General features: G+C 42.1%; 1 protein-coding gene across 6 annotated transcripts in view; it reads right to left on the minus strand.

Moving 5' to 3' along the window:
• Positions 1 to 9,791, minus strand: part of RNF20 (ring finger protein 20) — a 30,084-nt gene extending 20,293 nt beyond the window's left edge. Inside the window, exons 1-5 of one of the 6 annotated variants that reach the window (XM_036433160.2) lie at positions 9,704 to 9,791; positions 8,582 to 8,736; positions 1,743 to 1,910; positions 1,439 to 1,586; positions 1,065 to 1,247 (exon numbers count right to left, since the gene is read on the minus strand). In XM_036433160.2, coding sequence (XP_036289053.1) covers positions 1,065 to 1,247; positions 1,439 to 1,586; positions 1,743 to 1,910; positions 8,582 to 8,710 — 628 coding nt within the window. In that variant the 5' untranslated portion in view covers positions 8,711 to 8,736; positions 9,704 to 9,791. Of the gene's footprint in view, positions 1 to 1,064; positions 1,248 to 1,438; positions 1,587 to 1,742; positions 1,911 to 3,774; positions 3,795 to 5,752; positions 5,827 to 8,038; positions 8,511 to 8,581; positions 8,737 to 9,653 lie in introns of those variants that run through there. The other 5 variants (XM_036433159.2, XM_036433162.2, XM_036433163.2 and 2 more) reach the window with 5 other exon arrangements.
• Between the last annotated feature and the right edge of the window lie 2,678 nt (positions 9,792 to 12,469).

Here is a 12,469-nt window from a genome sequence, read left to right on the forward strand (position 1 = left end):
GTCAGACTTAACAACAATAAAATTCTATTTTATAAGGCTATCACAAATTCCTATTGTTCACTAATACCAACATGAAGCATCTCTGTGCTGGGAGAGAAGGAGGCTGGAGGGCAGAAATTTCCTTGCTCAACTGAGCACATATAAAGTCATCAAGAATAAAGAACATAGTCCAGCCGGCTTGGCTCAGTGGTTGAGCGTGGATAAATGAACCAAGAAGTCACAGTTCGATTCCCAGTCAAGGCACATGCCTGGGTTGTGGGCTCAATCTCCAGCGTGGGGCATGCAGAAGGCAGCCAATCAGTGATTCTCTCTCATCACTGATGCTTCTATCTCTCTCTCCCTCTCCCTTCCTCTCTCTGAAATCAATAAAAACGTATTTTTTTAAAAAAACATATAAAATATTTTTAAAAATCTTACTCTTTGAAATTAAAAAAAGCAATATCTAATCAACAAAGGAAATTTTTTAAAATATATTTTATTGATTTTTCACAGAGAGGAAGGGATAGGGATACAGAGCTAGAAACATCGATGAGAGAGAAACATCAACTAGTTGCCTCCTGCACAATCCCCATTGGGGATGTGCCCGCAACCAATGTACATGCCCCTGACCGGAATCGAACCTGGGACCTTTCAGTCCGCAGACCGACGCTCTAGCAACTGAGTCAAACCAGTTTTGGCAACAAAGAAGTTTTTTAAAAATATAATTACCAATATTTAAAATACTTACCACTAATAAATTAATGGCAAACACTACAGAAATATACAGAAACAGAGCTATTTCTTCAGTAATAAAATTAATTCTGCTACTTCTAAAAGTGTCTAATTTATAGAGTATCAGAATGGGCTGATAAAATCTTTCCTCGGCTTCTTACAGGACTGTCATGTGGCTCGAAATGTGAAGCACTCAAAAAATGCCAGCATGTCACCGTAAGGACATAACCAGTAACATTAAGCATTAGGATTCCAGGAAATTTAGTGAAAAATAAATATGTGAGAACAAATTAGCATGCAAAGGTGAGTTCTTATCCCTCCGCCTGCTCCCCTTCTCCTGGTTCTGGCCTCACCTCCACTGTTTAGCTTCCGGGACAGGAGCTCCACTTTTTCTTGCAGCTTATCATAGACGGTTACGATCTGGGACACAGCTCGGCGGGAGGACTCCACGCGCTCCTGCAGCTGAGATTCTATCTCCTCACTGGAGCTGCTGGCCAGAGTACCAAGGAAAGAGAAGGCTGGCTCTTGTCCTTCCCCTGAAGAGGGAAAAAGAAGCACCCCACCCCCATGAAATTAATCAACTGGAAATATCAAAACTCATTTTTCCTCTCAAATGGAAAGCCTCAAAGCAAGGCTCTTCAAAGAAAAGTAAATAAAAAGAAATAATAATAATAATAATAATAATAATAATAAAAGCATGCAGTGGCAAGTCCCTGACAGTACTCACCTCTGTCCCGGTCATCTTTCCGTTCCTGATTGCTGTCAGAGTCCGGCTCTGGTTCAGGCACAATGAGAGCTTTTCTCTCTGTGAGGAGGTCCCCCAAACCCTGCTGCAGATCGTAACGTTTAAGGATGATACGGATGTTTTCATCGAACTGGAGAAGATTAGGTACAGTTATAAAAACAAAACAAAATGACACAAAGTTGGCAGTTATAACAAAACAAAGACACAGCTTTGGAAATCAAGAGAGTGCTGCTCCGAGGAACAAAAATGCTCAAATAAAAATCTGAGCAAACAAACAGTTAGCTACCTGACTCCAGTACCGATTGACAATCAACAGGGAGGCATCGTCAGTGGCCTGTCTCCGTTCCAGTTTCTCAATGTGCTCCCGGAGCTCATCTTCAATGGTCTGCCGCTGATCCAGCATTTCTGCCAACTTGCGGTTTTTGGCTTGCAGTGTTCGAATGTCTGAATCCTCCTGCCCCAGGAAACCAATCTCATTAGTCTCCACAATGAAATTAGACAATCAGCTGTTGAATTCAACAAGGCCTTATTAGTTAGTTATTTCCTACAGATAAAGCTATTTCTTTTTTAAAGGTTTACAGTAAATAGTTAAGTAGAAAGAGCGGAAGAAATAAAGGGTCTATGATGATGGGAGGAGAAAATGATACAAAGAAATATATTAGAACTCGACCTCACTCATCTCACTGTTCTATTCGAGTCCACGAAGTATTACTACTGTGAGGCTCCACCATCCTGCCAGGTCATCTCTACCCGGACCCACAGTCCTCTGTCACCTAAGCACTGCCCTTCATTCGCTCAAAACTTTGGAACCTTCTCTCTCCCAGGCCCTCAATATACATGTGGACGTGTCCACATGTGAACAAGCCACATCCTCTAGCATCTAGGCTGAATTCTGGAGTCCTTAACTCCAATGATTCTTTCTTCTACTGTGCTTCAGTCATGCACTTCAAAAGCCACATCTTGGACTTTTGTCTGTAACCGTGCCACGTCTCAAATCTTAAATGTCAACATTCCCAGATATCTCACCCCCTATCCAAATACACCAACCTTCAACTAGATCTCCATCATTTTGAAAGTTCGCCTTTCTCCCTATCAGTCTCCTCTGTACCTTCCATACCTTGACTATACCCTACAGCAAGCATGACAAACTTTCGACCCACAATGAGTATTTTTATGGCCCATCCAATATAAGGATATACCGTATTTTTCGGACCATAAGACGCACCGGACCATCAGACGCACCAGTTTTTAGAGAAGGGAAATGAAGAAAAAAAGATTCTGAAACAAATAGTGTCCTAAAATATTTTATGTGCATTAAAACCCAACATCACAGTCATAAACACATGTAATCAACCCTGTAAAGTAAACAGCAGCATTTAGAACCATTTTAGAGCCGGGCAAGCACACAGAGACCACACAGAGCCGGGCAAGTAAAAAAACTTTTTTTTTTTTTAAGTATAATATATGTGTAGGCTATATTTGGACCATAAGACGCAGGGACTTTTTCCCCCCACTTCTGGGGGGAAAAAGTGCGTCTTATGGTCCGAAAAATACGGTATAATAAATGTTTTAACAAAAATTTCCTAACTTAATTTTTACAATATCCTGTTATACATAATTATTAGTAATGAACTACAACGTTTGCTAATGACTGATTGCTATAATCGTGTTGCATTCATTTCCCTTAGGGGCCTTAAGCACAGGTGTACCATTTATCTCTGCTAATACTAGCAGCAAATATTTTAGCAGCTAATTGTCACATCATTAGTCTTGTACTGACTTGTTTGGTGTACACAATAGGAAATATTTTGCTTTTGAAGAACAAGAAAAATAGGTTTATTTGCGTTATGCTTATTAATTTGTGCAGTTATTCGGTGTCTAGTAAATTCATGTTTAAGAAAAAATATTAGTTTTTATTAAAATGTTCTATTATTTTATGTTAACGATCACTCATTTATTTCAGCCCTTTGTATTCAGCATGTCTTTACCAAAATAAACTTATGTTTCTATGAAAATTTAAGCTTTTGTGTGTGTGTGTGTGTGTGTGTGTGTGGCCCACATAAAGTTAAACCTTGGTATTTGGCCCATGTTAGCCTTTGAGTTTAACATGCTTGCCCTACACTACAGTATAGTCATTCAAACTGTTAACAGGCTCCTCAATTCTCAGCGCTAATCCTTTTATTTCACCTCTGCAAACAAGCCCCAATCAGAATTAATCCACATATCTGACTATTCCTTTCCTGTGCCAGTATGCTGAGACTTCTAAATAAGGTTATTAAATCAAAGAGACTGCTGCCTTTATAAAATAAATTCCTAACCTGAATAGATCTTGAAATTTCCCTGAAGTGTTTCTTTAACAAGGGAGCTACCTCCTATTCTCCATCAAAACAATATCAAACTACCAAGTCCTGCCTCGTCTCACATCACACTAAGCAGACGACTCTGCTTCCCACTTTAAAGATAAAACAAAAGGCATCCGATCGGAAGCTCCTAAATTCCCCATCTCCTGGACCCCTTCATACCACTAACCAACCTGTGCACATATTCTTAAACCTCAACTTGGGCTAAGAAACTTTTCTGCAATGACATCACTCCATCTGTAATTCCACAGTCCTGTCAATATTTTTAACTTGTCTCTCTCTAGCTCCTTCCCTAGGATTGGGGGGGGGGGGGGGGGGGGGGAGGGGGGGGAGCATTCCAGGTCAAGAAACAGGATTGAAAAGGAGATTTTTACTTCATCTAGGAATTAATGAATATTTTAAGGTAAGAAAAAACTATTTATTAGAGCATCAATTTCTTGTTTTTCTTCTCTCTTCCATATTTGTTAAGAACGTTCTTTTTTAAAAATATATTTTATTAATTTTTTACAGAGAGGAAGGGGTGGGATAGAGAGTCAGAAACATGGATGAGAGAGAGACATCTATCAGTTGCCTCCTGCAGCCCCCACCCTTCCAGGGATGTGCCTGCAACCAAGGTACATGCCCTTGACTGAAATAGAATCCGAGACCCTTCAGTCAGCAGGCTGACATTCTACCCACTGAACCAAACCGGTTATGGCAAAACATTTTTTAAAAATATATTTTGATTTTTTTACAGAGAGGAAGAGAGAGAGATAGAGAGTCAGAAACATGGATGAGAGAGAAACATCGATCAGCTGCCTCCTGCACAACCCCCACTGGGGGGGATGTGCCTGCAACCAAGGTACATGTCCTTGACCAGAATCGAACCCGAGACCCTTCAATCCATATGCCGACACTCTATCCACTGAGCCAAACCGGTTAGAGCAAAACATTCTTGATATACCAAAAGAGTCAATAGTTTCCCAATGTACCAGTTTATTAACTGTCAATAAACTATATCTTCAACCTCTTTTCTGAGCACTTCTTTCCCCCCTTGTGTAATTGAAACCTGGATGAAAAAACCATTTCCCCATCGGCTTCTTCTTTAGATCCACCCAGCTTAGAGACCTGGATCTAAAGACAGGGAGGCGTTCTCCTTGTTCCCCACTGCCACTCCCAGGCCATTAGCCCACTTTCTTCCCTGAAACCTCCCAGCTCTGCAGAATCCATGCCATTGGTCTGTATGACCTGCCACCCTGCCTTGCTGCACTCATCTATATATATGCCCAGGTCACTTCCCGACATTTCCTGAAGACTTAGCACTAGATTATCATAGCTCTGCAATACTGACTCCTGTCCAAGTTCTTACTGATTTCAGTTCCCACAGTGATGATCTTTCCTCTGAATTCTAGACCACGTCATTGACTCCTCTCTTCCAGTGACCTGGTCCCTTATTTCCCTCACTCCCCAAACTCTGTTAGTCCTAGCTGAACCTGTATGTTCTCTATAAGTTCAATTCAAACACCCCATTCTCCAGTTACCACCCGTATTCCAGCTAACTCTCCCTAATTTCCTGACTGCAACAATTCTTCATTTCCTCCAGGATCTACAATCTATTGGTCCTATACTTTTTGATATCTTTCATTCCTCACACTTCCTCAATTCCTTCTGTATCACACTTAAATTACGTCATTAGTCATTATAATCATGCCCTTTTATAACGTTCTCCTTCATCATACTTGCCTGGTAAAAACCCCAATCTTGGTAACATCCAACTCTGAACCTATTCCACACAGGCCTACCTCCACACAGCTGAATGTGACTAGAGAAAAGAAAGCACCATGCTGATTGCTCTCATTTTAAACTCATGATCACAAATTCAAGAAGATCCTCATTGCTGCACAGCAACCCTACTCCACCTCTCTAGTTCATTCTCTTCAAGACAACTACTTCATACCTTCTCCTGTCTCTTCAAACCTCCAAACATCCTCCCCCATCCTCACTCTCAGATGAGTCTTGCTTTTGATTTCACTGGGGGAAAAAAGAAAAAATAGAAGCAATCAAAAGAAAATATTCACACCTATCTCCCATAGCAACAACTGCTGACCTCTCTACTAGTATATCTATCCCTTTCCTCCTTCTTGTTGGTAACTGCGCCAGTTAAGGTCAATTCCCCCATCCTTCTATTCAAAGAAATCACACAAGTAACTGTCTCCTCTTTCCACCACATCATCCATTTTATCTTCTTTCTTTACAGAGTCATTCCATTTACAAACATGCTATATCTCCTACAAAAAAAGCCCTTCCCTTAACCTTACATTTTCCTCTGGATACTGCCGCATTTTCTATTTTATATCAATATTCCTCCAAAAACATTGTCTTTACCCTCTTTTCCTTAATTCCTCTTTATGTTCTCTTAAGCTCAGTGCAACCAGGCTTCAATCATCACCACTCCATGAACACAGTTCCTGTCAAGTCTCCAGTGAGCTTAAGGCTAAATTACCCCTCAGTCCCCGCCTTACACAACCCCCAGGCAGCACCTGATCAAGTCCTTCCAGAAACACTTTCTTCCCTTGGCTTCTGGGACCCCTCTCCCTGGTTCTCCTGCTTCACTTGTCCCCCTTTTCTGCCTCTTTGGTTAATCCCTCTCATTCCTTGACATTAAAATGTTGCAGTGCTCCAGGGCTCCGTCTCAGATCTCTGCTTTATGCTCATTCCTTAGAGCAGTGATCGACAAACTCATTAGTCAACAGAGCCAAATATCAACAGTACAACGATTAAAATTTGAGAGCCAAATTTTGTAAACTTAAACTTCTTCTAAAATAGACTGCTCAGGCCGTGGTATTTTGTGGAAGAGCCACACTCAAGGGGCCAAAGACCGCATATGGCTCGCAAGCCGCAGTTTGCTGACCATGGCCTTGGAGGACAGCCTCTAGTCTCATGGACTTATCTACCTCTCCCAGACTGCATATTGCTATGTCCAACTACCTATTCACTCAGAGATCTAATAGATATCTCTAACTTACATATCCAAAATTAAAATTATGATTCATCCTCCTCTGCTCCTCACACTCTTCCCTAGCTCAGTAAGTGGAAACACCGTGCTTCCAAAATCCTGGGGTCACCTGCTGCCCTTCTCTCAGATGCTTCATCTGATCCATCAGCATATCGAGTCAACACTACCTCCACAGCAGTCCAACCACCATGATCCCACATCAAGATTACTGCAATAGCTTCCTGTAGCAGGCACTTTAGTGCCCATGCCATCTCCCATCAGCCTCCCAAGTTCAGCACAGCTGTGGTGGACAGCTCCATTCACTCTGTTGGTGTTTCCACTTCAAGCACACTTTGGAGTCTTACTTCCCTGCTGAAGACTTTCCAATGGCCCCTCACTGTCTTCTGGATAAAGTCCAAACTGGAATGTGTGCCTTGCTTCCCTTAGAACAGGGTCAGCAAACTGCGGCTCGAGAGCCACATGCAGCTCTGTGGCCAGCTTAGAAGTATCCTAATTAAGTTAATAACAATGTACCTATATATAATTTCAGTTTAAAAAAATTGGCTCTCAAGAGAAATTTCAATTGTACTGTTGATATTTGCCTCTGTTGGCTAATGAGTTTGCCGACCACTGCCTTAGAACATGTGGCTATCCTTAAGAACAGCACACATCCCACTCTTTTCTAAGAGTCTGTTCCCTTGTCAGTGCCACCCTACAAACTGTAGTCCAGGAGCTATGCTCAATGTAAAGCACAGTGTCTGGCAAATAACAGATGCTTAACAAATATTCACATTTCTTGAATGAATAAACATCTTTGGGATACCTGTGAGCCAGCACTAGGACAAAATCACCTCCTGCAGCAGTACTTGAACCCGACAGACTTGGAAATGACACTTCATCAGTCTACTATGAATGCTCCTGTTATTCTCTCTGATCCTCAGCCTCCATTCAAATAAATAACAGATGTGGCTTCATAAGCTATCAAATGCAAAGCATTCTAATATCATATCCCCATGGCTGAGTTACAAAATACAGACTCGACTTTTAATCTAAACCAAAACTCATTATAGTGAGCTTCTGATGTCCAATAGACACATAACATTACTGTTAACGTTTGGAATACAACAGTCTAATGAAAATGTCAACTTTGTCAACTTCATAAGAGCAAGGGCAGTTTCATTCACCAATATTTTCAGAATATCTGGCCCAATAATAACCATTAGTAGCTCAAATGTCCTGAGTACTTACCATATCAAAGGTAGTATTTTAATCCTTAGCAAGGACTTTCGTTTTATCCTTTCAATAGCCCAGTGGGACAGGTATTTGTAAGTACATTCTGCAGACAAGGAAACAAGAGGCACAGAGAGGCTACCACGAGGCCGTGCAGCCAGAAGTGATGGAACTGAGAGTCAATTCCAGGCCGTCGGGCTTCCAACTCTGAGTCTTCACTCTTTCCATGACTTTGCTATAGTATCTCTTAGTACCTGGCCCCTAATTTTTCGGTGAGTGAAACATGAATGTAGTTTCCCACTGCCAAATACCTATCATCCACGTGTGTGACGCACCAGATTCTCCAAAGAATATAAAAGCACACCTTTGGAAATAAAGATCAAATGTCAGTTATCTCTTCTTCAGAACTGAACAGACCTATTTTGGGCTCTTTTATTTCCCTCTTTTTTTTTTTTTTTTTCAAATCAGTTCCTCTTACTCCAGAAGGCCTCCAAAATTTCTTACTTTCAGGTGGTAACGGACAGAAGAAAAGCACCCTCTCATGGCATTGTTCCCACATACCGTTGAAGAGACACCCCCGAGCTTAATTGTTTCCACTGTGGTCCCTGAATCTTCAACGGCTGTCCTCTTCTCCGGAGGCAGGGATGAGCCGGGCTCTCCAGCCATTCTCTTATTTCCAATTCCTGACATCCTGGCACAAGACGATAGCTGTTTCCCTGGAGGGGAAAAAAGACAGAAACTTCAGTAAGATACGCTAGGAAAGCAACAATAAAGAGAGACACCTGTTATGTTAAAACTAGCCATTCTCCTGGCCAACCTTTCCACCTGCATCCTTAAACTCCACACCAACCATCATATATATATCTCACTTCCTAAATGCCAAAATCAGAAAAACACGGTTTGAGACAAAAGTTAAGTCTACTGCGTTGGAAAAATCAGAGCTTAATACTAAGTCATTAACATTGGACGAGTCATTTATCATCTCTGGGCCTGTATTTCCTAAACCAGGAATAACAATGGTAGCATAAACTTCCTAATCCCCTTATAAGGAATGAATAAGCAGAGAAAAAACTTAGCATAAAGCCTGCCATGAAGTATGTTCTCAGAAGTGCTACCTCTCCTTTTTATAGGTGCAGTTTCTCTCCTATTTCCAAATGTTCTCCCCATGATTTTCTGCAACCCTAAAGAAGCTAGACCTCGGTGCGCATTCCAGTTCTACCCTTTAGGGAGCTGTGCTGCCTTGAAAGAGCAAGTTCTTGAGCTTCATTTTTGCTCTTATGCACAAGGGAAGCGAACACGAATTGTGTCTGTCCTGTCTCCCAGGGTTCCCGAGCTCAAAGGAAGCAGAATGGATGCCAAAGCACTTTGCTACTTTATAGAAAGCGGCCTGCCACCACCGAGCCTACACACCACCTCCCATTCAAGCTCCATGGGGAGGGGTATCGGCGGGCCATCGCGTGGAGAGAGAGGAGCTGGTGGGCAGGACAAGGGCCTCCATCTCCCTCGCGAGTGGCCAAGGACCCAGGCTCCAGCGCGGGCAAATGCAGGCCCCGGAGAAGGAGGCCCCGAGCCGGAGAGGGAGGAGGTTCCCGGCGGCCCGCACAACCCTTCGCGCCCTCGGCCGAGCTCTAACCTGGCTTCTCCCAAATCGCGACACCCGAGAGCAGAACTCCAGGGGCTTACTCTCCAACGTCCACGGAGCCCTCCCACCTCTCACCCCTGACCCGCAGGCGCTGACCCAGCGGAACTTCCGGGGGCGGGGCCAAATCAAAGGAAGAGGAGGGGGGGGAAGAGGGCGTCGCTTCAACCAGCGGGCGGAAGTGACGTAGGGGGCGGGCCCTGAGCGCCCGGAAGTAGGCGCCGTCTCTCTGGCAACGCAGGGGATTGGGCGGTCCGCTGAGAGCTCCAGGTGTACCCCGGCCTCTCTGATGATGGAGAGGGTGCCCCCGGCTTTTTTTTTTTTTTTTGGCTCGTTGGCCTCTTATGGCAACCTGGTGTTTCTACTTAAATTGCCTTGTTCTGTTGCCTTTTACTGCTTGCACCGAGACTCGTTCAGATTGCCGATTGGCTGAGGGTCCTGTCAGTCTCCGAGCTGGAAAGAAAAAAAATAGCCTCAGACCCGGGGAAAAATGTTAACAGGGAGCCGTGAAAATACAAGGGATTTTTATGGGTGTCTAGGCTTGTAGATTCTTCTTACAGGGAACTACACATACACCCTGCCTAGACATTGAAACACTTGGGGAGTTTTGGTGTCTGTAGGGTCGGACCTGGACGCTGACACTTCTCAAAAAGCATTCCTCAACCCCATCCTTCCCCCAAGATTATAAGGTGCAAACAGTATTAACAATTACTGTTTCTGTGCTTCTTTGGGACAAGAAAATTAATGAGGGAAACGATAAGAAACACAATAGTTTCTGCTCTCTGATTTCAACACATTAGCCTATTTTAAGCTAATTAAGCATTGCTTTTTTTGGTGAATAAAGTGCTATTTCCTATTCAATTAAACTAAATGTTTTCATGATAGGGAGCTAATCAATCTCACATCCATGAAAAGCTGTATGCCTCGCAGAACTATGTAAAACTGCCCAATGACATCAGATAGAGGTCCAGAGATGTAAGAGTAATTGCTAAAGACAAAACGACAACAAAAAACCAACAGTGGAATTTAGGCATCTTTTGGGGGGGGAAAAAATAATCCATATTGGATTTCTAATAGTGGGAAGACTTTGATCCCTGAGCCTGCTGAGTCTTACCTATGGATAAGTAAGAAGGTAAACAATAGGAAAAACAAGTGTTCATGGTTCCAGGAACTAGCCTGGAAATATTGGGTCGGCAGCTAAGTAATTGCGGGTTTCACACATATATGGCTTCAGTTGAATTTTTAGGTTTGCAGACGTAGTACAAATGTAAAACACATTTTGTTATTTGATAGTTGGCTATTCAGCTGTTAATCAGTAAAAAAAGTTTTTTGATCTGTTTTGTAGTTTTTGTTTGGCGTTCGTTGAAAAATGGAAAATCAAAAGGAACATTTTTGTCATATTTTGCTTTTTTATTTCCGCAAAGGGAAAAACGCATCCCAAGCTCATAAAAAGTTATGTGCTGTTTATGGTGACAAAGCCTTAAAAGAACAGCAGTGTCAAAATTGGTTTGCCAAATTTCGTTCTGGTGATTTTTCACTCAAAGATGAAAAACGCTCTGGTCGTCCAGTTGAAGTTGATGACGCCCTAATCAAAGCAATAATCAATTCGGACTGTCACAGTACAACACGTGAGATTGCAGAGAAGCTTCATGTATCACATACATGCATTGAAAATCACTTAAAACAACTTGGCTATGTTCAAAAACTCGATACATGGGTTCCTCACCAACTGAAAGAATCACAGTTAACGCAACGCATTAGCAGCTGCGATTTGCTAAAGAAATGTAATGAAAATGATCCATTTTTAAAACGACTGATAACTGGCGATGAAAAATGGGTTGTTTACAACAATATCAAGCGGAAAAGATCGTGGAGCAGGCCAGGTGAACCAACTCAAACAACATCAAAAGCTGATATTCATCAAAAGAAGGTTTTGTTATCAGTTTGGTGGGATTACAAAGGAATTGTCTACTTTGAACTCTTACCACCCAACTGAACGATCAATTCTGATGTCTACATTGAACAACTAACGAAATTAAACAATGCAGTTGAAGAAAAGTGGCCCGAATTGACAAATCGAAAAGGTGTTGTATTCCATCATGACAATGCAAGGCCACACACATCTTTGGTCACTCGGCAAAAATTAATGGAGCTTGGTTGGGATGTTTTGCCACATCCACCATATAGTCCTGACCTTGCACCATCTGATTACTTTTTGTTTCGATCTTTACAAAACTCCTTGAATGGTAAAAATTTCAATAATGATGATGATGTCAAATCGTACCTGATTCAGTTTTTTGCTAATAAAAACCAGAAGTTTTTTGAACGTGGGATTATGATGCTGCCTGAAAGATGGCAAAAGGTCATTGATCAAAATGGGCAATAAATTACAGAATAAAGTTATTTAGTTCCATAAAAAAATTGTCTTTGATTTTCTTTAAAAAATCCGCAATTACTTAGTTGCCTACCCAATACGTGGCTCCAAGTGGACTTCACATTTTGTCAGGGAAAGCAGAAGCCTGAACTGTGTTTGCGGACCCACCTGCCAGACTGCATTGTATGAGATACAGCACCAATTCTCTGATCTCCCTCCTTTAGCTGCTCAGCTCTTGGCTAACCTTACATCCACAAAACACTGAATGGCAAGCAAAAGTCTTCTAGCCCAAAGTTGTAAGCAGGAGTGTCACAGGCTGTCTTTGGTCGACAGATATGCTTTGTTTATTTTGAACAGTATTAGCTGCCCTTTGTGGTTAAAAACAAAAACTGACTTTGTCAACAACATTTAAAATCAGACATTTTACATAAAAGAC

This window comes from Pipistrellus kuhlii, unplaced genomic scaffold, assembly GCF_014108245.1.
Source record: "Pipistrellus kuhlii isolate mPipKuh1 unplaced genomic scaffold, mPipKuh1.p scaffold_m20_p_12, whole genome shotgun sequence".
Classification (NCBI taxonomy): Eukaryota; Metazoa; Chordata; class Mammalia; order Chiroptera; family Vespertilionidae; genus Pipistrellus; species Pipistrellus kuhlii.